General features: G+C 56.6%; 1 protein-coding gene across 3 annotated transcripts in view; it reads left to right on the forward strand.

Moving 5' to 3' along the window:
- Positions 1-25,807, forward strand: part of SPNS3 (SPNS lysolipid transporter 3, sphingosine-1-phosphate (putative)) — a 48,873-nt gene that overhangs the window by 18,778 nt on the left and 4,288 nt on the right. For 2 of the 3 annotated variants that reach the window (XM_002718858.6, XM_089318243.1), the window contains 2 exons: positions 338-527; positions 21,256-21,321. In XM_002718858.6, coding sequence (XP_002718904.4) covers positions 338-527; positions 21,256-21,321 — 256 coding nt within the window. Of the gene's footprint in view, positions 1-337; positions 528-14,185; positions 14,346-21,255; positions 21,322-25,807 lie in introns of those variants that run through there. The other variant, XM_089318244.1, reaches the window with a different exon arrangement.

Below are 25,807 nucleotides of genomic sequence, written 5' to 3' on the forward strand. Positions count from 1 at the left end.
GAGGCTTTCTAGATGGGGACATTCGGGGTGGTGAGAGGCTCGGGGAGGTCCCAGGGGTGCTACGAAGATCACCAGCACCACCAGCGTCTGCCCCAGGATGAGGCAGGAAAGGGGATGGGGTAGGCAGGAGGGCGTGGGTCCCTGGCCCAGGTCTCAAGGCCCCCGGAGCACCAGGAGGGAGGGGGCGAGGTAGTGAGGCTGCTGCCACCAGCCACACTCTCCGTGGGTGCCGGACTGTGCACCTGGGCCTGGGTCAAGACACGGGAAGGGGCAGGGATGACGGGCCCCATCCTGAACCCATGCACCTGACCACACTCTCCCTGCTCTTTCTCATCAGCCTAATCTTTGGGGCACTGACTGTCGTGACCGGCATCATTGGGGTCGTCCTGGGGGCAGAGGCTTCGAGGAGGTACAAGAAAGTCAATGCGAGGGCTGAGCCCCTCATCTGCGCCTCCAGCCTGCTTACCACGGCCCCCTGCCTCTACCTGGCTCTCGTCCTGGCCCCGACCTCCCTGCTGGCCTCCTATGTAAGTGAGGGCCCTGTGGGAGGTGGGCTGGGCAGGTAGTGCCCGTGTAACAAATTCCATCTTTATATTTTTGTATTTTTAATTTATTTGAGGGAGAGAGATTGAGATCGAGATCTTTCATCCACTGGTTCACTCTCCAATTGTCTGCAGCAGCCAAGACTGGGCCAGGCCCAAGCCAGGAGCCTGGGACTCAATCCGGGTCTCCCATGTGGATGGCAGGGACCCAAGCATTTGGCTATCACCTGCTGCCTCCCAGGATGCGCATTAGCAGGAAGCTGGACCAGAAGCAGACCGGGACTCAAGCCTCCAGAACATTGTTTTAACCGTTGCACCAGTGCCTGTGCCTGCGCCAAGAGCCTTAGTGCTCCTCACAGGCAGAACATGTGCTCTCGTCCGGTGCCATCAGACAGCAAGGGGCTGAGTCCCCAGACAGGGAGCCCAGGTCAAGGCCGGATCCGGGAATTGCTATGTGCAGTGGAGTCCCTGCCCCTCAGGGCCCCAGCCCTGCTTGTCCCTGCCAAGGGGAAAGTGCCACCTCTCCGGGGCTGCAGCCGGACGGACTGGTGCCCCACCCGCACCCTGCGGCATGGCACTGGGCCCGGATGCCCTCGCAGGTGTGGCCAGGTCCACCGAGCTGGCTGTGCTGGGAAATGCACAAACAACGGCTCTGCTGTTCTCCCGCCCACGACAGATCCCGCCGCTTTCCTAGTCCCACGTGTCAACCTCCTCTCGTCAGGACACTGGCGCTGCTCCCAAATCATGGCTCTGTCCAGGCCCAGAAAGCTACGCTGGGGAGAGGGGGCTCTAGGCTGCTCCTGCTCTCCTTGTTCCATCTTCTGTGCTTCATCCCCGCCTCCCCGCCCAGGGCACCTGCCATTCTGACCCCTCCACGCCAAGCAGGCGGAGAGGGGTGACCGGACATGGGCCAAGGATGACCTGCCTGGATCTGGAGCTGGTTTTGCCACTGTCAGTGCCTGTGCATGGCGGATGCCCGGATGCTGGGCTGGGAGACACTTTTGAGGGTTGGTTGGGATCTCTGGCGTTGGCCTTGGCATTGCCCACTTCCTTGATGCAAGTGCTGCCTGTCCAGCTGGACCTTTCTGCCCAGGTAGATGGCAGTGGGCAGGCCCCCCTCCCTGGTGTCCTTGTGCCCTCCTGGGTGGGCTGAGGAGGGGCTGCCACCTCTGTTGCTGCCCCCCACTCACTGTAGTCTGCCCCATCTGGCACCCTTACCCTCAGACCTCCCCAAAGCCCGTGCTCCCCAGAGGCCAGGGTGCCTCAATGTGCCTGGTGATCCCTGTACCGTGGCTTTGGTGTGGGGGAGGCAGGATGTAGCTAGCGTCCGGTGGGGGAAAGGCCCATTTCCTTCCTGGCAAGCCCTGGCCTGTGTGTGTGGTGGGGGTTGTGTTGCCTGAAGTCGCTTGCTCAGTTTAAGAAGGGACCTCCTGGGCCAGGCCTTGTGACTTAGTAGTTGAGATGCTGGCTGGGGGGCCACTGTTGTGGCACAGTGGGGCTGAGTGGCTGCGGGCAGCATCAGCACTGCTTATCAGAGTGCCAGCTTGAGTCCTTGCTGCTCTGCTTCCGGTCCAGCTCCCTGCTAATGCACCTGGGAAGGCGGCAGGAGATGGCCCAGGTGTGTGGGTCCCTGCCACCCATGTAGGAGTCCAGGAGGGGCTTCTTGGCTCCCAGATCTGGCCTGGCCTGGACCTGAAGGGTACAGCCATTTGGTGAGTGAACCAATGGATTCTCTCTCTCTCTCTCTCTCTCTCTCTCTCTCTCTCTCTCCCTCTCTCCTTCTCTCCCTCTCTCCCTCTCTCTCTGTCACTCTGTCACTCTTTCAAACAAATAAATCTTTAAAAAATATACTTAAGAAAGACACCACTTGGGAGGGCTGCACCCCACAGCAGAATATCTGGATTGAGTCTCTCCACTTCGGATCCAGGTTCCTGCTAATGCACACCTTGGTGGGCAGCAGGTGATGGCTCAAGCACTTGGGCCCCTGCCACCTATGTGGGAGACCTGGATGGAGTTCTGTGTTCTTGGCTTCGACCTGGCCCAGGCTCTGCTCTTACAGGCATTTGTGGAGTGAAGCAGTGAATGAAAGGATTCTGGCTTTCAAATAAATGAAACTGAAAACAAAACAAAACAAAACAAAACACACAAACAACAACAACAAAAACAAGAAGGAAGGGCTCGGATCAATACATCCTCCCAGGCTGGCGGTCCGGAGGCCACTAGCCACGCTGCTTTTCCCAAAGGCGTGACCGGGCCCCTCCACTGTCCTCAGCCCCGGCTCCAGCAGAAACTCCCCACCGCCCCTTCCCCTGGTGCCCTTATTCCGTCCTCACGATGCCCAGGTCGGGAAGGGGTTCTCTCGGCCCATCTGACAGATGGGAAAGCTCGGGACAGGCAAGACGGCAAAGCCTGTGACTTCCCTGCCACACGGACCTTTGCTGCCCCTGGGGGAGGGAAACCAGCCAGGCATACACTGCACACGAATAAGGAGGTATTCCAGAAAGTTCCTGGAAAGATGGAGTTAGAAGATGAGCTTACTTTGGTGCAAAAAAAAAAAAATCTATGCATAGTGTTTTGTTTGTTTGTTTTACAATCCTTGTTTTCTGTGACCAAAAGTTTGGAAGAGCTCCTTGTGAATGCCTTGATGCTACTGGCTGAGGGAGCAGAGGCCTGTGGGGACCAGAGGGGGTGACGAGGCCCGTCAAGGCCTGTGCCTGCACCTGCCAGCTGGGGCCGTGGACCCCCCACCAGCTCTGCGGCTGCTGCTGTCTTGGTTGGCTCCGGGAGGCGGCTCCTTGGCTGTCTTTTGGGGACACAGCTGCCTCCTGCCCTGCAGCCTGGCACCTCTCCAGGGCCGCGTGGCTCATCTAGAAATGACATTGCGTCTTGGCCAACCACGCCAGCTGGAGGGGCTGCTCTGGGCCTGGGGGCTGAGGGCAGGGTGGCGACACGGCTGGGCCTCCAGGCCTCCAGGGGTGGCGCCATTCTGCTCTGCCCCGTGGCTCTGTCTATGCCTCTGGGCTCCACCTGGCCATTCTGCCCTGGGAGTCTGGCTCTAGGCACCCCTCCCCACCCTTGCAACCATCACAAAGGCCATAGCACCTGGGGATCTCTCCCGTCCCCTTCCGCCCTGGTGCACCCTCTGCCGGCCTCCCCAGGACTGTGTAGGAGCCGCCATCCCGCTGCTTAGTGATCTGTCTTGCAGGGTTTCAGACACTGTGGACCTCCCCTGCTCAAGAGCTTCACGTGGCTCTGGTGCCTAGGAACCAGGTCCCACTCCTCATCCTCATGAGTGGCCCTTTCTTCAAAGCCTGACCCCCTCCCCCGCACCTCTTCCACCCCTCCTGACTCCCAGGATGCAGCTCCCGAGTCCCCTGCCTGCACCCCTGCCCCATATGCCCAACATCCTAGGCATCCAAGAGCCGATGCAGCTCCCTCTCTCCCCCCGGAGCCTTCCCTGGTTGCCGGGCCTGGCCCTCTGCCTCCAGGCCCTGGGTCATGGTGGCTGGCACTCTGACCCTGCCCGGCCCCAGCTGTGAGTTTTCACAGAGCCCAGATCCAGTTCCAAGCTTTCCCTATGCTCCCGCCCCGAGCATGGTGTCAGGCACCTGCAGTGGGTATAAACCACAAGTGAGCTGCTTGCATTTCATTTATTTAATCAACAAATAGTGGCAAGCCCATTAGGCGGCCGGGTAGTTGAAAAGCTGTGGTCATGGCAGCAAATAAGATGGGCCAAAACTCCTGTCTTTGGGGAACGTGCACCTAACTGGGGGAGACAGAAAATGAGCAGGAGACTGGAGTACAACTCACAGCATTTCAGATGATGAGAAATGCTTAGGGGATAAGGAGAGTGAGGAAGGGAATTAGCGAGTGTGTGCATTTTGAGGGAAAGGCATCACTGAGGAATGATGTCTTTATTTATTAGAGAGAGAGAACAGGGAAACAGGTTTCCCCTTTGCTGATTCATTCCCCAAATGCCTGCAACAGCTGGAGCTGGGCCAGGCTGAAGCCAGGAGGGAGGAACTCAATCCAGGTCTCAAGTACGCATGGCAGGGACTCAGTTGCTTGACCCTTGACCAAGACCCCTTGCAGGGTCTGCTTTACCAGCAAATTGGAATTGGGAGCTGGAGCCAGGACTGGAACCACGCACAGCGATGTAGGACGTGAGTGTCCCAACTGGCATCTTATTGCTATACTGGATGTCCACCCCGGGAGGTGACTGTTGAAGGAAAACCCGTGGACAGTGAAGGAGTGCATGAAGTAGCTGTTTGGAGGAACAGTGTTCCCAGCAGAGGGAACAGCATCTGTGAAGACCCTGAGTCAGGAAGGGGAGGTGTGGGGGGGCAAGGACGGAGATGTGGGTGCCAGATTGTATATGGCGCTTTGGGCGTCAAGTGGAATTGGCTTTTGCTGGGAGTGAGATGGGGTTTTGTGCTAGGAAGTGGCTTTTGTCCTGTGCATCTGCTGAGACGATCATCTGGTTCTGTTCTTTATTCTGTTGTTATAATGTATTATATTGACTGATATTTATACAAGTATTTTTTAAAAGATTTATTTATTTATTTGAAAGAGTTACGCAGAGAGAGAGAGAGAGAGGTCTTCTATCCGATGGTTCACTCTCCAATTAGCTGCAACAGCTGGAACTGTGCTGATCCAAAGCCAGGAGCCAGGAGCTTCTTCCGGGTCTCCCACGTGGGTACAGGGCCCCAAGGAGTTGGGCCATCTTCTACTGCTTTCCCAGGCCATAACAGAGAGCTGGATCAGAAGTGGAGCAGCCGGGTCTTGAACCAGCACCGATATGGGATGCCGGCACTTCAGGTCAAGGCGTTAACCCGCTGCGCCACAGTGCCAGCCTGTTTACAAGTATTTTTTTTTTAAAGATTTATTTCAAAGGGTTACGGAGAGAGGTAGAGACAGAGAGACAGGTCTTTCATCTGCTGGTTCACTCTCCAGATGGCCACAATGGCTGGAGCTGTGCCAATCTGAAGCCAGGAGTTAGGAGCTTCTTCCAGGTCTCCCATGCGGGTGCAGGGGCTCAAGGACTTGGGCTATCCTTTACTGCTTTCCCAGGCCATAGCAGAGAGCTGGATCGGAAGAGGAGCAGCTGGGACTAGAACCGGCACCCATATGGGATGCCGGCACTTCAGCCTAGGGCTTTAACTTGCTGCACCACAGCACCAGCCCCACAAGTATTTTTTTTAAGATAAATTTATTGAAAGAGAGAGAGAGAGAGAGAGAGATATCAATCTTCTATCAGCGGTTATTCCCAAAATGGCTGTAATGGCCAGGGCTGGGTGAAGCTGAAGCCAGGAGCCAGGAACCCCATCCAGGTTTCCTATGTGGGTGACAGGAGCCCAAGTTCTTGGGTCATCTTCTGCCACTTTTCCAGGCATGATAGCAGGAACTGGATGGGAAGTGGAGCAGCCAGGACTTGAACTGGTGCTCTGATATGGGATGCTGGTGTTACAGGTGGCGGCTTAACCTGCTCTGCCACTGTGCAAGAAAGTGAACCAGCCTTGCATTCCTAGGGAATACTCGCCCTTGGCTGTGGTGTATAACTAGTTTCACATGTTGCTGGCTTTGGCTTGGTTGTATTTTGCCAAGGACTTTTGTACCTGTGTCATAGGGGATACTGGTCTGGAGTTCCTTGAGGCATCTTTGGTTTTGGTGTTAGGGTAATGGCCTCAGAATAAGTTGGCAAGCATTTCTTCCTCTTCTGTTTTTTTGGAAGAGTTTATGAAGGATTTGTGCTCATTCATCTTTAAATGTTTGGTAGAATTCACCAGTGAAGCCATCTGGTTCTGGGCTTCTGTTTGTGGGAAGTTTGTTGATTACTCAATATTTGCTTGTTAGAGGTCAATTCAGATTTTCTTCTTGAGTTTCTGTCCTGGAATTTGTACATTTAACCTAAGTTAATTCAATTTGTTGGCATGCAGTTTGTAATATTCCTTACAATCCTTTGAATTTCTGTAAGCTCACTAATAATGTCTCCCTCTTTCATTTCTGATTTTGGCAATTTGAGTCTTTTCTCTCCCCCCCTTTTTTTCTGTGTCAATGTAATGAAAGGTTTGTTGCTTTTGCTGATCTTTTCAAAGAACCAACTTTTGGTTTCACTGACTTTCTCTGTTGTTTTCTGACTTATTTGGCTTACATTTTATAGCAGCCTCTGGCTACTCTTGAGAACAGATCTGGGGGACAAGGGCAGAAGCAGAGAGAATTAGGTCGCTGCTGTAGTGCAGGTGAGAGATGATGGGGCTTGGACCAGAGTGACAGCAGTGGAGGTGGGGAGAAGTGATGGGATTATCCATACAGAGTTTAAATTTTTGCTGATTTATTTGAAAGGGAGGGAGGGAGAGAGAGAGAAAGCAAGCTGTCATTTTTTCCTTTTCCAAATGCTGCAGTGGCCAGGGCTGGGCCAGGCCAAATCCAGGAGCCGGGAACTCAATGCGAGGTTTCTCGTGTGGGACACAGAGTCCTCCTAGGGTCTGCACTGGCAGGAAGCTGGACTCAGCAGCCAGAGCCAAGCACTGAAGCCCAGGTGCTCCAAGGTGGGATGCAGGCAACTTAACCACTAGCCCACATGCCTGCCCTTTAGATGTATTTTGAAGGTGAGTTCTAGAATATTGGCTTGGGCTGCTGGAAGGGAAAAGCTGTTACCTGCGATAGGAAAGTGAGTAGGAGTCGCAGGTTTTGGAGGAAGATTAACGGCTTGGATTTGTACGTTCTGGGTTTCTGGTGGGAGGTTGACGTCCAAGTGCAGATATTAACAAATATTTGGATATAAAAGTCTGAAGTCCAGGGAACATGACATCTCCTCTAACCCTTCAGTGGGCGGGAACTTGCTGCAGCTCACCATGACACACGGGAGTAGGTTTTTGGGAACTAAGGGCATAGAAAGGGCATGCAAAGGGGAATGAAGATCTGGCTTTTGTTGGGCTTCAAGAGAGAAAGGATCACTTTAGCTTCTTTATTCCACCAGCCTACCCTCCTAACCATCCACTCACCCATCCATCCATCAACTCACCCACCTATCCATCCATCCGTCCATCCATCCGTCCACCCATCCGTCCGTCCGTCCGTTGCTTCTCCTTCTCAGACTGCAGGAACCAAAGTCCTTCCCCCACTGTCTTTGCTGCTGAAGGAGCAAGTCCAGGGGAGACCAAGCTCCAGGATCTTCTCGAGAAGGGCCTGTGGGAAGGTGGGCGTGTGCCCTTGTGTGTTTGAGCATCCAAGTGTGCATATGGTCAGGCCTGTGAATATGGTGTGTACATGTGTGCTCTTGTATGTACATCCCTGAGTACATGTGTCTGCATGCTAAATGTATATTGTACTCGTGTGTGTTCACACACGTATGTGCTGTTGTGTCTGTGCATGGGTGTACACACACGTATGTCAGGGCATGCGGACAACCATGTGGGACATGGGTGCACGTGTGTGTGTGCGATCGAGTGCAGCTCCTCTTCTCCTACTGGTGTGTGTGTTGCTGCATCGTGTGGGAAGGAGGGGTTTTGGTGGCGCGAGGTGAGCTCCCAGATTTCCCAAAGTGGAGGCTGCGCTTCATGCTCCACAGAGGTACAATCTTCTGAGCGTCTGAAATGTGGCCTGGGGCTTTCCCCGGGGAAGCCCACGCGCCGCAGCCCCCCAGCAGGCCCGGAGGGCTCTACCTCGTCCATCCTGCCCGTCCTCCTGGCAAGGGAAGTGGACTTCCCGGCTGTTAATGAGGATCCAGACACCCACACAGCAGGACTTGGCTCACACCCCTCCCCTGGCCTTCTTCCCAGAGCTGCTGCCCTTCAGAGGAGAAGGGATTTGTGCGTGGAGGAGGGACTGAGTCTAAGGCTCCGCTGTCACTGCTGAGCGGCGGCTGGGGGCGTGCCTGCACGTTGCAGTCCCCTCGGGTGGGCTTTGTGGGCAAGACGAAGGAGCAGGAAGGGGGCATGAGAGGGACAAGCTCTGGGGAGTCTGTGAGACCTGGACGTCTCCCGCTTCTCCATGTGGGCCGTGTGACCTCGGGCGAGACCTTCACCTGCCTGGGCCTCTACTTTCACAGCAACCGAAAGCGAGTGCCGATCTTGACCCTTCCTTTCGTTGAGGACACAGATGAAGCTTTGAGCCTGCCCTACTTACTCTCGTGGCTTCAAACAACATAAACGTTTGTTTTGCTCGCAGGTTTGCAGTTTGGGCAGGGCTCGGGGGTGGGGGAGGATTTTTCCCTCTGCCATTTGACATTAGCCAGGCAGGACAGGATGGGGGTGGGGTGAGGGACCGTCAAAGCTGGGGACCGTCTGGCAGCTGATTCTCGCTGTTGGCCGAGACCTTAGCTGGAGCTCTTGCCTGGAACACCTGCCTGTGGCCTCTCCATGTGGCCTCAGCATCCTCACGACTCAGTGGCCAGATCCCAAAGGCTGGCATCCTGAGATGGAGAGCCAGGGGCGCCACGTCGCCTTTTGCGACCTGCCCTTGAAAGTCATACTTTTCTATTCTGTGCTGGAGCTACAACTTCCCATGCAGGTTAACCAGGCAAGGATGCGGGCGCCATCTTTTGATCTGAAGGAGCATGCGCAATAGGAAACAGGGCAATGGCCGCGTACCGGGATAGTACGGTCGGCCCTAGTGCCCCTCCGTGCTCCGGGTCCTGTCGCTGTGTGACGTCGCACGGAACAGCGTGCATGTGGCCGTGAACAGGCGTGAGTCTCTCGTTCCGTGCTGCTCTTGTTTGTGGTCCTACTGGTGAGAAGCCAGGGGTCAGGTGCCTACTCTCCAACCCGAGGGAGCAGATACTGTGTGAGACCCCAGGGAGCAGAGTGGCGGCCCTGGTGAGGTGGCTGGCAGACAGGGCTCTGCTCTTCCCCTCATCACATATTTCCCTGTCGCCTCCTCCGTGTCAGGTGCTGTTCTAGGTACTGCAGGTGCAGCACTGTACACAACGGGCAAGAAATGAACAGTAGGTTGGATGGGGCTGAGTTCTGTGGAGGATCAACAGAGCGGGGACAGGGGGCAAGAAGAGTGATGGTGGGGGGTGGGCGCGGGGGTGTGTGGCCTCGCTGAGGTGATGTCACTCAGTAGCAGCCACACGGGGCCACGTGACTGTGGGGTGGATGGGCAAGAGCAGCAAGTGCTAAGGACCTGTGGGAGAAAGCACACCCAGTGTGTGTGGGGAAAGGTGGCTGGCGCCGAGTGAGCGGGGATGAGGGCAGAGGACATGGTGGTGGTGGAGCGAGCCTGCGAGATTGTCTGGGTCTGGCCCTGCCCAGGCAACTTCAGGTGGGACCCAAAATTCAATAAATCTATAGCCGGCTAATTAAAATTTTTTTTCTTTTACTTATTTGAAAGGCAGTGTTACAGAGAGGGAGAACAGAGAGATGAAGATCTTCCATCTTCTGCTTCACCCCCCCGCCCCATCCTCCTGTTAGGGCTGCAATGGCCAGGACTGGGCCAGGCTGAAGCTGGGAGCTTCATCTGGGTCTCCCATATGCAGGGAACTGGATCAGAAGTGGAGCAGCTGGGACTTGAACTGGCACACAGATGGGATGCCAAATGTTGCAGGTGGTGGCTTTACCTGCTGCACTGTGGGGAGCAACTTGGACTAGACTGTTACTGGAATTAAGACTTATTCTATGCATCTGCTCTCCCACAATATGGCGCTGAGAAGGGAGTAACAACTTCTACGCAGCTGCCTCTCGCCAGCTTGAGTGATGACCTGCAGGAGCTGATCCTGCTCCTGATTGGAGGAGAGCAGCGTACTCGGCGTGTGGGTAGCAGAGTTGGGATTGGTGGAAGAGGACTATAAAGGAGGAGAGAGACAACATGCACCAGGAACATCTAAGGGGAACATCTAAGGGGAACACCTGAGCAGCCCCCGAGAGAGCCGGCCGGCGGTGTGCCGCTCCCCCGCGGAAGTGGGGAAAGTGGCAGGGGGAACCGCCCTTCCACGGAGGTGGAAGCGTCGGTAGCCAACCCGGGAAGAACCAGCAGCAAACCCGGGAAGGGCCGAGCAGACAAAAGAACAGCGCAGGGTCCTGTGTCGTTCCTCCACGAAGACGGGGAGCGACACTGCACCACAAGGCCAGCCCCTAGGCAGGCTAATTTTTAAGTATATGATTCTGTACAGCCTGCAAATGATGTTACAGGTGTCCGACGCTCCTTGGCAGAAGAAATGCTCCTCACTTCTGTTGTGGGGTCTCGGGCAGCGCTCTGAGAAAGCAAAACTGGAAGTCGCAAAATCTCTTTAGGCACAGGCCAGGGACTGGACGAGGCCAAGAACTTGTTGCAGGTCAAGGCGCCGTGGGAGGGCAGCCCAGGTCCACCGTGGGCCGAGACCACCGGATGGCGGTGTCTAGAGGCTGCTTGGTGACAGTCAACCACATGGTTAAGAGTCTCTTCCTGGCTGCTGTGTTGAGTGCGAGCAGAGTGAAAAGGGACAAGCAGGGGAGTAGGGAAACAACGAGGGGGTTTTCCAATCCCCTGGCAAGAGATGGCTGTGGCTTGGGCTGGGTGTTTGTGCAGGACATGTGGAGAGTGGGCAGGTTCTGGGTTTATGCTGGAAGTAGAATCAACAGCATCTCGTGCCTGGTTGGGTGTGAAGTAGGAAAGAAAGGAGGAGAGGAGGGTGACCCCAGGGTTCTTGGCCCGAGTCACTGGGAACTTGGAACTGCCATTCACAGATGGGGCAGCCTGGGGGACAGAGGGTTTTTTTTGTATTTTTTTTTTTTGGAAGTGAAATTAAGAGTTCCATTTTAGACATGTTAAATTTGAGAAGCATCTGGCTGGCGCTGTGGCAGAGCGGGTAAAGCTGCTGCCTGAGACACTGGCATCCCATATGGGCACCAGTTCGTGTCCTGGCTGCTCCACTTCCTATCCAGCTCCCTGCTAATGGCCTGGGAAAAGCAGTGGAGGACGGCCCAAGTGCCTGGGCCTCTGCCACCCATGTAACAGACCTGGAAGAAGCTCCTGGTTCCTGGCTCCAGTCTGACCGTGGCCATCTGGACAATGAACCAGCAGGTGGAAGATCTGTTGCTCTCGCTGGCTCTCCCTCTCTCTCTGTAACTCTGACTTTCAAGTAAACAAACCTTTTTTTTTTTTTTTTTTTTTTGACAGGCAGAGTGGACAGAGAGAGAGAGACTGAGAGAAAGGTCTTCCTTTACTGTTGGTTCACCCTCCAATGGCTGCCGCGGCTGGCGTGCTGTGGCTGGCGCACCATGCTAATCTAAAGCCAGGAGCCAGGTGCTTCCTCCTGGTCTCCCATGCGGGTGCAGGGCCCAAGGACTTGGGCCATCCTCCACTGCACTCTCGGGCCACAGCAGATTGCTGGACTGGAAGAGGAGCAACCGGGACAGAATCTAGTGCCCCAACCGGGACTAGAACCTGGGGTGCCGGCGCCACAGGCAGAGGATTAGCCTATTGAGCCGTGGCACTGGCCAAAGTAAGCAGATCTTAAAGGCAGGGGGCACTGGCATAGCATTGCAGGTGAGGCTGCCTCCTGTGACACTAGCATCCCCATATGGGTGCTGGTTTGAGTCTCGGCTGTTCTACTTCTGATCCAGCTCCCTGATGATGGCCTGGGAAAGCAGCAAAAGATGGCCCAGGTACATAGGTCCCTGCACCCACGTGGGACACCTGGAAGAAGCTCCTGGGCCCTGTCTTCGACCTGGCCCAGCCCTAGCCGTTGCAGTCATCTGGGGAGTGAACCAGAGGATGGAACATTCTCTCTCTCTCCCTGTGTCTTTCTGTCTCTCCCTCTCTCTCTGTAGCTCTTTCAAATAAATGAATGAATTAATTTAAAACATCTATTTAAAAGAGTTTGAGAAACATTTTACTACCTTCTGCTGGAGATGCTGTGAGACCATGGGTCATACTCGAGCCCAGAGTCCAGGAGAGCAGTCTTGAATGGGTTGTTTATAGCCAGGGGTTTAATGAGGCCACCCAGGGAGAGTGCACGGATACCGAAAGGAGGAGGCCTCTCCCAGGCGACAGCACAGGTGGACTCGGCTGCCGTGGGGAAGTCAAGGACTGGGACCCACCATTCAGCTGACCACATGGTATCTGGTGACCTTTATATTTTTATTTGGGGGAAACCAGAAACCAAAAGCAAAAGCGGAAAGAACAAAGAAGAAAACAACAGTTACTCCTAGATTAAAAAAATCCTTTGACAGTTGGGTAGAGGGAGAGAGAACTCCTGTCCAACTTGCTTCCCAGATGCCTAGGCGGAAGCCAGTTGGAACCAATCCAGGTCTCCCATGGGTGGCAGGAACCCAATTCCTTGAGCCATCACTGCTGCCTCCGAGAGTCCGCAGTAGCAGGGAGCCGGAGGCAGGAGCTGGCGGTGGGCGTCAAACCCACATACTCCGATATGGGATGTGGGGGGCCCAACTGGCGACAACCGCTAGGCTGAACGTCCACCTCCACCCACGCTTTCATCCCTGGGATTAACTACTGTTAGCATCCTGTTCTGTTTGTTATGTCATTAGGCAACCCTTATTCTGTGTGTGTCTGTCTATACACATGTACAGGTCTATGGTTAACTAGGATATTTTATTAAATGTGGGTCATATTTATGTGTAATTTACAGAAAATGATTTACTGAGGTCTGATTCACATGCCAGTGTACAACGGCACACCAAGAACACACAATTCAGTGGGTTTTAGTACAGTCCTAGTGGAGCAGCCATCTCCCCAAAGACGACAACATTCCCATCACCCCGAAAAGTAGCACAGCACACGTCAGCGGTCAGCCCCCACGTCCGCCAGCCTGTGCTGCCCCGCCGCCGGTCCAGGCAACCGCTGCTCTCTCTTCTGTGTTTACCGATTTACCTATTCTAGATGTTCCACAGAAACAGAATCATAATATAGGCTAATTAATTTATATAGAAAGACTTGAAGACATTGAAATGAAATCAAAGCAAATTAAGTTCCAATTAGCTTCAAAACTGCACTCCACGGATCCCAGCAGCCCTTACAGGCCCCCCCCCCTTACTGCTCCCCTAATCTCTTGGTTTTGGTTATATTTTATTCAAATTTTGAAACTGTATTACAATTTTTTAAAAAGATTTATTTTTACTTATTTGTAAGAATTAGGGAGAGAGAGAGAGAGGTCTTCCACCTGCAGGTTTACTCCCCAATTGGCCTCAATGACCGGAGCTTGCCTGATCTGAAGCCAGGAGCTTCTTCCAGGTCTCCCACGTGGGTGCAGGGGCCTAAGCACGTGGGCCATCTTCCACTGCTTTCCCAGGCCACAGCAGAGAGCTGGATGGGAAGAGGAGCAGCCGTATGGAATGCTGGCACTGCAGGCGGTGGCTTTATGCCACAGTGCTGGCCCCTCCTTGTGTATATTCTTTTGAGACATAATGAATCAGGTCATTGGCCCATTTTTTAATTGATTTTCTCGTTTTGAATTATTTAAGTTCCTCGTGTGTTCTGGATGTTAATCCCTCGTTGGATGAATAGTTGCAAACGTTTTCTCCTATTCTATAGGCCTTCTCTTCACTCCGCTGATTGTCTCCTTTGCTGTGCAGCACGTTTTGAATTTGACAAAACCCCATTTTTGACAATATCTGCTTTTGTTGCCTGTGCTTTGGGGGGTCCTATCCAATTATCTTTGCCCAGACCTGGGTGCTGAAGTATTTCCCCCGTATTCTCTCTTCTAGTACTTTCCCACTTTGGAGTCTTACACGTGAGCGTCTGATGCATTTGGAGCTGATTTTTGTACGTGGTGAGAGAGAAGGGGTTGAGTGTCTTTCTCCTGCAGGTGGACAGGATACCCAGTTTTCCCGGCCCCATTCATTAAAGAGATTTTCCTCTCACCAATGTATGTATTTTCTGCCTTTGTCAAAAGCCAGTTGGCTGTAACTACGTGGGTTTATTTCTGGGTTCTCTATTCTTGTGAGTTGTATTTTTACCTTTTCTAGATTTGTAGCGCTCACAGTCTGTTCTGCAAGCATAATAATCCCGTTAGTGGTTTGCCCGCCTCCCATATTTAAATCCATTCAGTGCTCACTTTCTCGGTCTGTTTGCACGCAGTCTCCTTTCCCGAGTTCTTTATTTTGCTGCAGCTCCTCTCCGGGTACACTTTGTGGTTAAGCAGCTTGAGATCCTCTCTCGTCCTTGGCTCCCGACTTGAGCAACATCTCACGGGGTGTGGGGGTCTTGGGTCACCTTCTCTCCTGCATTTCTTTGCAAACATTTGCTCCGTTGTCTCCTGGGATCAGGTTATTGCTATGGAGAATAAAGGTAGCCTGCTGTTGTTGTTGTTGTTGTTTAAATCCTTCATGTTGCTCCTCTTTTCCCATCCGGTTACCTGAAGATTGCATTATTCATTCTTGCAAGTCAAGAGCTTAGCTGGTGTATTTGTCATCTATTGCTGTGTGACAAGTCACCCTAAAACTTAGCAGTTATTTATTTATTGAACAATTAATTTATTTATTTGAAAGACAGAGCTACAGAAAAAGAAGAGACAGAGAGGTCTTCCATCTGTTGGTTCACTCCCCGGTTGGCTGTAATGGCCGGAGCTGAGCTGATCCTGAGCCAGGAGCCAGGAGCGTCTTCCAGGTCTCCCATGCGGGAGCAGAGGCCCAAGCACCTGGGTCATCTTCTACTGCTTTCCCAGGCCATAGTAGAGAGTGGGATGGGAAATGGAGCAGCCAGGACTTGAACCCCTGGCCAAATGGGATGCTGGCACTGCAGGTAGAGGATTAACCTACTCCACCACAGTGCCAGCCGCTTACCACTGCTTCTCTTTTTTTTTTTTTTTTTTTTTTTTTTTTTTTTTTTTTTTTTTTTTGACAGGCAGAGTGGATAGTGAGAGAGAGAGAGAGAGAGAGAGGTCTTCCTTTTGCCATTGGTTCACCTCCAATGGCCGCCGTGGCCAGCACGCTGCGGCCACACACCGCACTGATCCAATGGCAGGAGCCAGGTGCTTCTCCTGGTCTCCCATGGGGTGCAGGGCCCAAGCATTTGGGCCATCCTCCACTGCCTTCCCGGGCCATAGCAGAGAGCTGGCCTGGAAAAGGGGCAACTGGGAAAGAATCTGGTGCCCCGACTGGGATTAGAACCCGATGTGCCGGCGCCGCTAGGTGGAGGATTAGCCTATTGAGCCGTGGCGCTGGCCATCACTGCTTTTCTGCCTGGCTACTAACATTTTATTTCTATTTCATGAGATTGTGTCCTTTTATTTGGTAAAAAGCCCTAAAGCCCACTTGTCCTCTGACCTAGTAGGTTTTTTTTTTTTTTTTTTTTTTTTTTTTTTTTTTTTTTTGCCTCTGGGGAGAGGGCAGTCTGTGAGGCATCTCAACCCTGTCTTTACCCAGGGGCAGCCCCAGGTGGCCGTCAGGCCCCTTGTAGCCCAAATGTGACCGTCACTCTGAGTCCCCCTTGCACAAGGAGGCGGCTGCCGCCACATCCAGCAGGACTGATCCCGTTCCAGCCAGCAAGGCCGCCTCCAGGACTCCCCCTGCCCTGAGCCCGGATGTGTGTCCACCACCATGGCTGTGGCCCAGGGCCAGTCTAGGGTTCAGGGTGTGGCTGTGGGCTCTGTCCTCTGGGACCCGGGCCACTTGAGTGCCCCAGCACTGGGCACTTCTCAGCTGGGACCTTGGGGGCTTCTTGGGTCAACGCTTTTCCTCAGAGGGGCTGAGAGAGGCCCTGCGCTGGTCTGCAGGCCCTCCCTCCCTGCCAGGTCCCAGCAGGTGCCTCTTCTTGGATGGGCGGCGCAGCCACCACCCACCAGAGCACTGCTCTCTTCGCCCTCACTCCCCACCTGTCTGCCTACCAGGTTGTTGGGCTGCTGCCGGCCCCTGGAAACCAGGCGGTGCCCTGGTGCCCTGGTGCCAGTCCCTGCAATTATAGCCTGGCAAGCCCAGGGGCACAGAATGCCAGCCGGTGTGGCAACGTGCTGGCTACCCGTCTGTGCCCTGGGGCCTGTGTCCCGAATGGCTCAGCCATACCAGACGGGGAGTTAGTCCATGATGGGGAGGGCCAGGTCTTAGCTCTGCCCTGGGGACCACGACCCCACGGGGGACATTTGCCGCCTTCCTTGCTGGTGAGACCCAGAATCCATTATGTGCAGTACAGGATAATAGCTGCGCAGTTGGAAGATGCGGATGGACCAAGGCCAGTGCACTGCCCTTCCACCCCACAGGAGCCGACCCTTCTCTGGGTTGGGCACCCCATCTCCCCCTCTTCTTCCCCGTGCTTACCTGTGCATGCAGGTGCGTGTGTGAGGGTGTGAGTGTGTGCCTGTCCATGTGTGTGCACTGCATATTTGTGTACATGCATGTGTGTGTCACTTGCTGTACCTTTTATGAGATGACAAGCAGGCATGGGTACGCGCTAGGCTGTGATTTGGCGAGTACCAGCCAGCAAGTCGGTGTTTGCTACCACTGTGCGGTTGGTGCCTTAGCCATGCATGTAGGAACATTAACATAAACTGTTATTTACTTACTTATTTTTATTTGAAAAGCAGAGAGACAGAAACAGCTCTTCCATCAGCTGGTTCACTCCCCAGATGCCTACAACAACCGGGGCTGGTAACCTGGAACTCAATCCAGGTCTCCCATGTGGGTGGCAGGAACCCAAATACTTAAACCATCACCTGCTGCTTCCCAGGGTGTGCGCCCACAGGAAGCTGGAATGGGGAGCTGAGCCAGGACTCGAATCCAGGCACTCGCTGTAGGCATCCAAAGTAGCATCCCAACCACTCTGCCAAATCCCGCCCCTTGAATCTTCTTGGTTGTTGTCCTCGTTAGCTGTCCGTGTGTGCACTTGCAGTGTGAGAGTCTTTGGTGTCCGGCCCGGACACTTGCAGTGTGGGGCCTCGTGCAAGTTAGCTGTCAAGTGCGTACGAGCATGTGCACGTGTGCTGGGGCGTGTGTGTGTTTAGGCTTCTCTGACCAGGCCGGGAACATCCGCCTTCTCTGCTCCAGTCTTTCATGAGTCACAAACGGCAGAGGCCGGGGCTGGGGGGGCCCCATCATTCTCAGGCCCCAGGCCGTGTTCCCAGGCCCTGTGGCCCAGCAGGGGACCAAGTCAGGGTGCAGGCTCTGGGGAGACGAGGGCAGAGTCGGATTTCCCTTTTGGAAGTCCCCTCCCGGGCTGGGCTGTGTCTGTGGGGATGTGTGGGGCCTGGGAAAGTGGTGAGGAGAGGAGGCGAGAGGGTCCTGGCAGCAGTGGCCGGAGGGTGAGGAGCAGCTAGGATGCAGAGGGACGGGAGTCAGTGACGAGGGGCGGGTGAGGGTGAGCGAGGCCCGCCCTGGCACCAGGCCTGGGGGGCAGGGAAACAAGGGGCCGTCTCAGAGCTAGCAAAGAAGCACCTTGCTGGCGGCCAGGTGGCCTGGAGCCTGTGTCCAGGCAGGAGCGGTGACGTGGTGTGGCGGGGGAGAGGGGCACAGGGAAGAGGAGGAGTTTGGGGACCTGGGTCGGGTGAGGTGCCCAGGATTGTCCAAGAAAGGCCTGGAGCTGCAGCGTTGAGACCCCTTGGAGGAGCAGCTTGGAACAGGTGCCTAAATTCTTCCAGCCAGGACACTGTTCATTTGTTTGTTTTCTCACTGCAAAAGTCAAGTGCGAAGGGGTCACGGCAGTGGCCACTGAACTCTAGGCCTGAAGCTGTGCCGGGGCTGTGGCACCCAGCGAGGGTGCCCTGTGCATTGGCAGGGGCTGCGGTGCTGGAGGGGTGTGTGGAGCACCCGGGGGGGGGGGCAGGCAGGGTGGGGCCGCCCCTGGAGGTCACAGCCCTTTGCCCAGAGCCCCTCCTGGAAGCCCGCCTGGGTGAGGCTGCCATTACGGGATTAGAAGGCGGCCTCCCGGTCCCTCGGAGCTGGAGCTGCCGCGGCCTGGAGCCCAGGATCTGGTGGCCCAGTGCCGGTTTCCAGGTGTGTCTGAAGAGACCTGGCGTCGTGGGGCAGCTGGTTTGGCCTGAAAGGCCCCATTGTGGCTGCACCTCCCTCTGCTGGGCTCTATTTCGGGCTCAGGATCCACCCTGCTGCAGCTGGAGGAAGGAAAAGGTGTATTTCAGTGTGTCCTGTGGGGGTGGGTGCAGGGGCAGGGGCGGGGCAGCCGGGCCCGGCCAGCGCCGCAGGTGTGGAGCCCATTGGAGTGCGGGCAGGGCTCGCGTGTGGCCCCAGGAAGGGGGGGCGGCAGCCCCAGTCAGGCTGGAATGCAGGTCCGTGGCCTGCCTGGGCCCCACCTAGGCCCTGCCCAGCAGCGGCTTCCTGATTCCCACCCCTGTGGTCACCCAGAGGGAGACCCACCCTGCCCTCCAGGGCCTCCCAGTTTGAGTGCCAAGGGCCTGAGGCAGTGGCCGCAGGGGTGGGGAGAACCCAAGAGCCAGCGGCTGGCCTCCCTGGCCTGCTCTGCCCACCCCTGGCCACAGCTGGGCCACGGACCTGCCCCGCCCAGTGCCGCAATGCATCCTAGCCTCTCGCCCCTGCTCCTGGGGGTCCTCCGCCTGGCCTTTTTTTTTTTTTTTTTTTTTAAAGATTTGTTTATTTATTTGAAAGTCAGAGATACAGAGAGAAGGAGAGAGAGAGAAAGAGAGAGAGAGAGAGAGAATATCTTCCATCCATTGGTTCACTCCCCAAATGGCTGGGCCTGGGCCAAACCGAAGCCAGGAGCCAGGAGCTTCTTACAGATCTCCCACGCGTGGGCCATCTGCTGCTGCTTTGCCAGGCCACAGCAGAGAGCTGGATCGGAAGTGGAGCAGCCAGGACTTGAACTGGCAACCACCATATGGATGCTGGTGCTGCAGACGGAGGCCTAATCTCCTGTGGCACAGCGCTGGCTCCCTGGCCTGGCCTTGATGCCCTCCTGGGCCTGCCCTGACCCTGACCTCCTCCCCCAGGGCCTCCCTCCCCCTCCCTGGACTTGGCACCCAGGTCCCCCAGGCTAGCATCCCCAGGTCCCGTGGCCACCAGGGGCCTCCTGACCTGGCACAGGGCAGCCGTGGGGGAATGGGCCCTCTGGGAGGTGGAGTGGTGTGTGCCCTTGGGCCTGACTTCCCTGCTCCATGGGACGGGTGTCAAGACAGCCACCTCCGCTGCTCACCTCACCTGAGGTCGGCGGGCGAGTAAGTGGACACACTGGTGCATAGTAGGTGCTCAGGCGGTGGCCCTGGCTTCTCCCAGACCTCTGAACACCCCGCTTTGTTGCCTGAGGCTGGGCTGCCCCAGCACGGCCCCGTGACTGCAGGAATGGCTAATTCCACCCGGCACTAAGCTCCCAAGAGCGCTGAGAAATAAGATTGTGCTTGGCTTTCTTCTCCTGCTTCATTAAAGACTTCCTGAGTGAGGGGAATGAGGATTGTCCTAATCCCTGGGCACGAGGCGGGGCCGGGGAGCTGGGGGGAGGCCTGCCGGGGCCTGTGGTCCTAGGGCAGGGCTGGGCTCTGGGGGGCCAGGAGCCTTGTGTTCCACCCCACAACCTCAGGCAAGCCTTGGCCTTGCTGGGCTCGCTTTTGCTGTCTGTGCAATGGGTGGCTGAGGCCTTACTCACCAGCCAGCGCTGCTCTGGGGGTGTCGGGGGAGAACAGCCGGGCAGCCTGGTATACACAGGGGGTGCCCTATCAGCATATCCAGAGCTCAGGAGGAAACCTCTGAGCCAGCCCCTGGCCTTTCTCCCCTCCCCTAAAAGTACCCTGGGCGTCCTGGCTGTCTGCTGCGGGTGTCCCGTGGGTGACCTCAGGCTGGCCATCTCCCATCCATCAGGGAGGCTGCTGTTCTCGGGCCTGGGGCCTGACGTCACTGCTGGGTCATGGTCGCTGGCCTGGCCTGGCCAGGAATGTCCACAGACCCCTGAGGCTGCCAGAAAAATAGTTGCAGACCTCACTCACCCCTGGGAGTCTTGTGTTTTTTTAAAAAAGTTTTAAATTTACTTTATGGGGCCAGTGGATAAAACCACCACCTGCAGTGCCAGTATCCCATGTGGGTGCTGGTTCGAGACTCAGCTGCTCCACTTCCAATCCAGCTCTCTGCTGTGGCCTGGGAAAGCAGTAGAAGATGGCCCAAGTCCTTGGGCCCCTGCACCTGTGTGGGAAACCCAGAAGCTCCTGGCTCCTGGCTCCAGATCAGCCCAGCTCTGGCCATTGCGGCCAGCTGGGGATTGAACCAGTGGATGGAAGACCTCTCTCTCTCTCTCTCTCTCTCTCTCTCTCTGCCTCTGCCTCTCTGTGACTCTGCCTTTCAAATAAATAAATAAATCTTTTAAAATTTAAAAATTTTTACTTTATTTGAGAGGCATAGAGAGAGAGACAGACCAAGGGAGCCCCCATCCACTTGTTCACTCCCCAAATGCCTGCAATGGCTGGGGCTGAGCTGAGGCTGAAGCCAGGGGCTGGGAATTCCATCCGGGTTTCCCACATGAGTGGCCGTGACCCAGCTACCTGAGCCATGTGGCTGCTCCCAGATCTGCATCAGCAGGAAGCCAGAGTGAGGAGTGGAGCTGGAAACTGGACCCAGGCACGCTGATGTGGGACCTGGGCGTGCTGACGTGGGACCCAGGGGTGCTGACGTGGGACCCAGGGGTGCTGACGTGGGACCCAGGCGTGCTGATGTGGGACCCAGGCGTGCTGATGTGGGACCCAGGGGTGTTGACATGGGACCCAGGGGTGCTGATGTGGGACCCAGGGCGCTGACATGGGACCCAGGCTTGCTGACAGCTGCTCAGTGGTGCCCCAGTGTTAGCCATGATGGAGGACGTGGGGAGCCTCACCTGCTGCCTCTGCCCACAGGTGTTCCTGGCCCTGGGGGAGCTGCTTCTGTCCTGCAACTGGGCGGTAGTCACGGACATCCTGCTGGTAGGTGTGAGGAGCAAGTGCAGGGATGGCCACCCCCAGCGAGTAGGGGGAGCGGGGATCTGTAGCCCTCAGAGTCGCACTTGACTGTTGAGTGGTCTGGGGGTAGAGCCATTGACTAGTGACCCTGGACCAGAGGTCCCCCTCCAGCACTTGTACGTCCCCTCTGACCATCACCCCCGTTTTGTAGATGAGCAAGTGGAAGCTCAGAGAGGGTGGGTGCCTGCAGCAAGGTCACACAGCGCCAAGGCCTTGAGCCAGGCTATTTGACTCCAGGGCTTCCTGCCTCCACCACAGGCTCCTTGGCCTCTGCTCAGGGAATGCAGATGGGGAGACCGGGTTTCAGAGCAACGCAACCAAGTCCAGTTGCGTCCAGCCTGCCCCAGCTTGTGCAAAGGGCTGGCTCGGTCTACAGCAAGTGTGACGCTGCCCTGATCATGGGGCCCCACCCTATCCGGAGTCCTGCTCGGCCCTTCCCTGACACTCACACTCTGTGCAGCCTCCTGGCCTCCATCCGGGGCAGGCAAGGAAGGACTTGGAACACTTGGAGCCCGGTGCCTTGTGGCACCCTGAAAGCCCGCTTTGCAAGGCTGGCACAGCCCCCCGCCGAGCACACGGGAGCCAGAGCAGCAGAGGGCCACGCACTGCCCATGTGTGGGCTTGGAATCGGTGGGGCAGACGGGGGTCTCAGGCCTGCTTCTGCCACTCGCCGGCTGTGTAACCCAGGGCAAGTCTCTCTGTGCCTCTGAGCCTCAGTTTCCCTGAGCAGGCAGTGAGATCCAGGGTGGGGAGTGTTGGCTCCCTGCCTGGTGTGGAGAACGCTGGCGAGGATTCTCATCACAACTCAGGGCTTTCCATGTCTCTTCTTCCCTTCCCCAGGAAATCCTGGCTCTGAGTTTCTGACCGGGCTGTGGGGATGGGTGGCCATTCAGTTATCCAACGAGGCCTGCTTGATTACTGCTGTTGACGGGATGCTCACTCCCTGAGGAGATGTTCCACCCTCTCCACATGGCCCAGGGCTCCTGGGTAATCAGGTGCAGGGCTCGTGGGTCCTTTCTGCCCCTCCCTCCTCCAGATGAGGGACTAAGGCTGGAGCCTAGCCCCAGCCCCAGGCCCACTGACTGGCCTTGGTTTCCTTGTTTATACAAAGGGAAAGCACTTTTTTTTTTTTTTTAAAGATTATTTATTTGTTTGAAAGACAGAGTTAGAGAGAGAGAGACCTTCCATCTGCTGGCTCACACCTCAAATGGCCACAACAGCCGGAGCTGGGCTGATTTGAAGCCAGGAGCTTCTTCCGGGTCTCCCACACAGGTGCAGGGCCCAAGCACTTGGACCATTTGCTGCTTTCCCACGCCATAGCAGAGAGTGGGATTGAAAGTGGAGCAGCCGGGACTCGAACCAGTACCCATATGGGATGCCAGCATGGATGCCAGTGCTGCAGGCAGTGGCTTAGCCCTTTAAGCCACAGCACCAGCTGCAGAAGCACTTCTGATGCAGGGAGACAAACACGCCCCCCTATATAGCTCGTGCTCTCTCAGGCGGCTCAGAGGGCACTGCGCCTGCCCCCCGTGGCTTCCTCCGCCTGCCCCCTGCTGTGCGGCTCCCTTTTCCACCTGACAGCCCCACAGATATGTGAGGACGGTACCTGTGCCTCCCAGGGTCTGTGCTTGCCAGAATGATTAACCTGCAGCACCAAAGAGGAGGGTGAGCTGGCAGCGGGGGAGGGAAGTTGGGAGCCCTTTGGTGTGACCCGCCCAGGGACCTGGTTGGCCTTGTCCAAGGAACAGGGCTGGGGCCACTCCAGCCTGCCCCAGGGCCCCCGTGGACCTGGGAGACCTCCAGCCCCCACAGCTTAGCAGAGCCCCCACCTCATCAAGCCGTCCTGTCCCCTTCCCCTGCTTTCCCTCCCCACCCTCCTGAAGCCCTTGGCTGCATTTGGGGGGTAGGAGCCTGAGGGGCAGGTGGGGGACCCTTGCCCTGTCTGATGTGGAGGGACCCGGGTGCAGACAACCCCCAAGCCACGTGGACCAGGGAGGAGAGGGGGTGGAGCCTGGATAGAGTAGAAGATCCCAGGGAGCTGGCATTGCTTTTCTTTCCCCCTCCCCTCCACTCCCCTCCCCTGCTCTTCTGTTCCCTTTTTCTCCCTCTCTCCCTCCCCCTCCCTCTCTCCCCCTCCTTCTCCCCCTCTCCTATTGATTTATTTGAGAGGCAGAGTTACAGAGAGAGGGAGAGACAGAGAGGGAGAGGTCTTCCATCCACTGGTTTACTCCCTAAATGGCCGCAACGGCCAGGGCTGAGCCAGACAGAAGCCAGGAGCTTCTTCCAGGTCTCCCACGTGGGTGCAGGGGCCATCTTCTACTGCTTTCCCAGGCCATAGCAGAGAGCTGGATTGGAAGTGGAGCAGCCGGGACTTGAACCAGTGCCCATATGGGATGCTGGTGCTGCAGGCGTTGGTTTTACCTGCCACGCCACAGCACCAGCCCCATGGTATTGCTTTTCAAGAGGTGGGGAGAATGCACGGAGAGGGGCCGTGAGTAGGGGCTGAGCAGGTTTGGGACCCTGGGCTGGACAGGGCAGGCAGGCAGGGTGTGGGGCCACACTGTGTGGCAGAGAGCTGACACAAGCCTCCTTCGCTGGCTGCAACTGCTCCTGGGGCAGGAGATGAGCTTCGTTTTGGACAGGAGTCCGAGGGAGTGAGGAGGCCTTGGAGGCTGTGCAGAAGGAGAGGAGGAGGGAGCAGAGGGCGTAGAGGCCTTCACGAGGGCAGCTCTGAGCTAGAGAGGAAGCCATGAGGGGCTAATGGGGGAATGGGTGGAGAGCTTGCAGGTCAGCCTGGGGGAGGGCGTCAGAGGGACTGAGGGTAGCAGAGCTGAGGAGCGCGGCTCCTTTGCTCTTGCTCCCAATCCCACCGCTCCCACTGTGTGACCCTGGCCAAGTGACTTAACCTCTCTGGGCCCTGATTTTCTCGACTGTACATTGGGTCAGGTGGTGGGTTCCTACCAATCACACCCCAGGCTGTATACAGGGAATGAGTGACCACCTGCCTCATGCACATTACTGGGGGATGGGGGGCAGCCAAGGGCTTCAGGAGGGTGGGGAGGGAAAGCAGGGGAAGGGGACAGGAAGGCTTGATGAGGTGGGGGCTCTGCTAAGCTGTGGGGGCTGGAGGTCTCCCAGGTCCACGGGGGCCCTGGGGCAGGCTGGAGTGGCCCCAGCCCTGCTCCCTGGACAAGGCCAACCAGGGCCCTCACCAGCCCTCAAATCAGCCCTGCCTTTTATCCACAAGGAGGAGAATCCAGATTCTTCCGGAGAAGGGGCCCTGGGGCTCTCGGGCTGTCTGCCCTATCCGTGATGACCCGGCTTGGGGCAGCCTGTTCGCAGTTCAGGTGCGAGGCCAGCCCTCCTCGGAGTCTGGTTCAGTGGGTCTGGGTGGCAGCTGGGGACTGGCATTCCTAGAGGAGGTGCCGAGTGGTGCTGACTCAGCACGGTGATGCTTGCAGCCTCCTTGCAGGACCCAGGGCTGCAGAGCTGGCCCTCCGGGGGCCACCGGCCTCTGCACAGTTCCCACTGCTGCTCCTGGGCACTTTCTGTGGATGAAGATTCGGGGCTCCCTCACAGCCAGGACCCCCCTCTGGCAGCCTCCCCAAGCTCATCTGGACCTCCCGAGCCTCCATCTCCCTGGGCTGAGTGCTCCCCCAACTCCCTCCCCCCACCAATCTACAGCTCCCTCCCTGCTGTCTGTCTGTACCCCACCCAGATGGCTCAGAGCTAGCTCGCCCCACCCACTCTGTTCATGCACTCCCTCTGTCCGGTCTGTCCCCTGGGGTTCCCACGTCCTCAGGAGACCCCCCCGCCAGCCCTGTTGTCCCCCTCCTGTCCCCTGCCCCCCAGGTAGCCTCTGCTCGGTGTCTGTCTCGCCCTCCCAGGGGTGTCTGGCTGCAGGGCTGGGGGGGGGGGGAGCGCAGGAGGAGGCAGGCTGCCAGGGAGTCTGCACCTGGCAGTTGCCGGGTGACTTTTTGCAAGCCCTTGGTGGGCGCTGGCTTTGGCCCTGGGCTATAAAGGGAATGGCTCTTCTAAGAAGGCAGAGCCAGAAACAGAGGTGTTTTTGTCTCATAATAGAGCGCGCCTGGATTTTTGGGAACCCAAGAACCTCTCATTTCTAAAATTACCTCCTGGGCTCTCCAGCTGCTGCTGGGCCCAGCCTTGTCCCCACTCCCTGCTATATGGAGACAATGAGGATCCAGGAGAGGCCACGGAGCGGGGGCGCTTCTGTTTCCCACTACTGGCAGCAGCAGCAGCAGTAGCCAGGATAGGCCCAGCAGGTTGGTGCTCCTGGGAGGAGAAGAAGGGGCCAGAGAGTGCCCCTCCCTCACCTGTTCCCCTCCCCCCGCCCTGCGCCTTTTGGGACCTCTAAAGGCCGCCACCCTCTAGGAAGCTCTGCCTGTCTCCCTAGAGCCACCAGTGACTAATCACATAATTATGGGGTGAG

Source organism: Oryctolagus cuniculus, chromosome 17 (genome assembly GCF_051225735.1).
Source record: "Oryctolagus cuniculus isolate XC-2025 breed Fujian yellow rabbit chromosome 17, ASM5122573v1, whole genome shotgun sequence".
Taxonomy (NCBI): Eukaryota; Metazoa; Chordata; class Mammalia; order Lagomorpha; family Leporidae; genus Oryctolagus; species Oryctolagus cuniculus.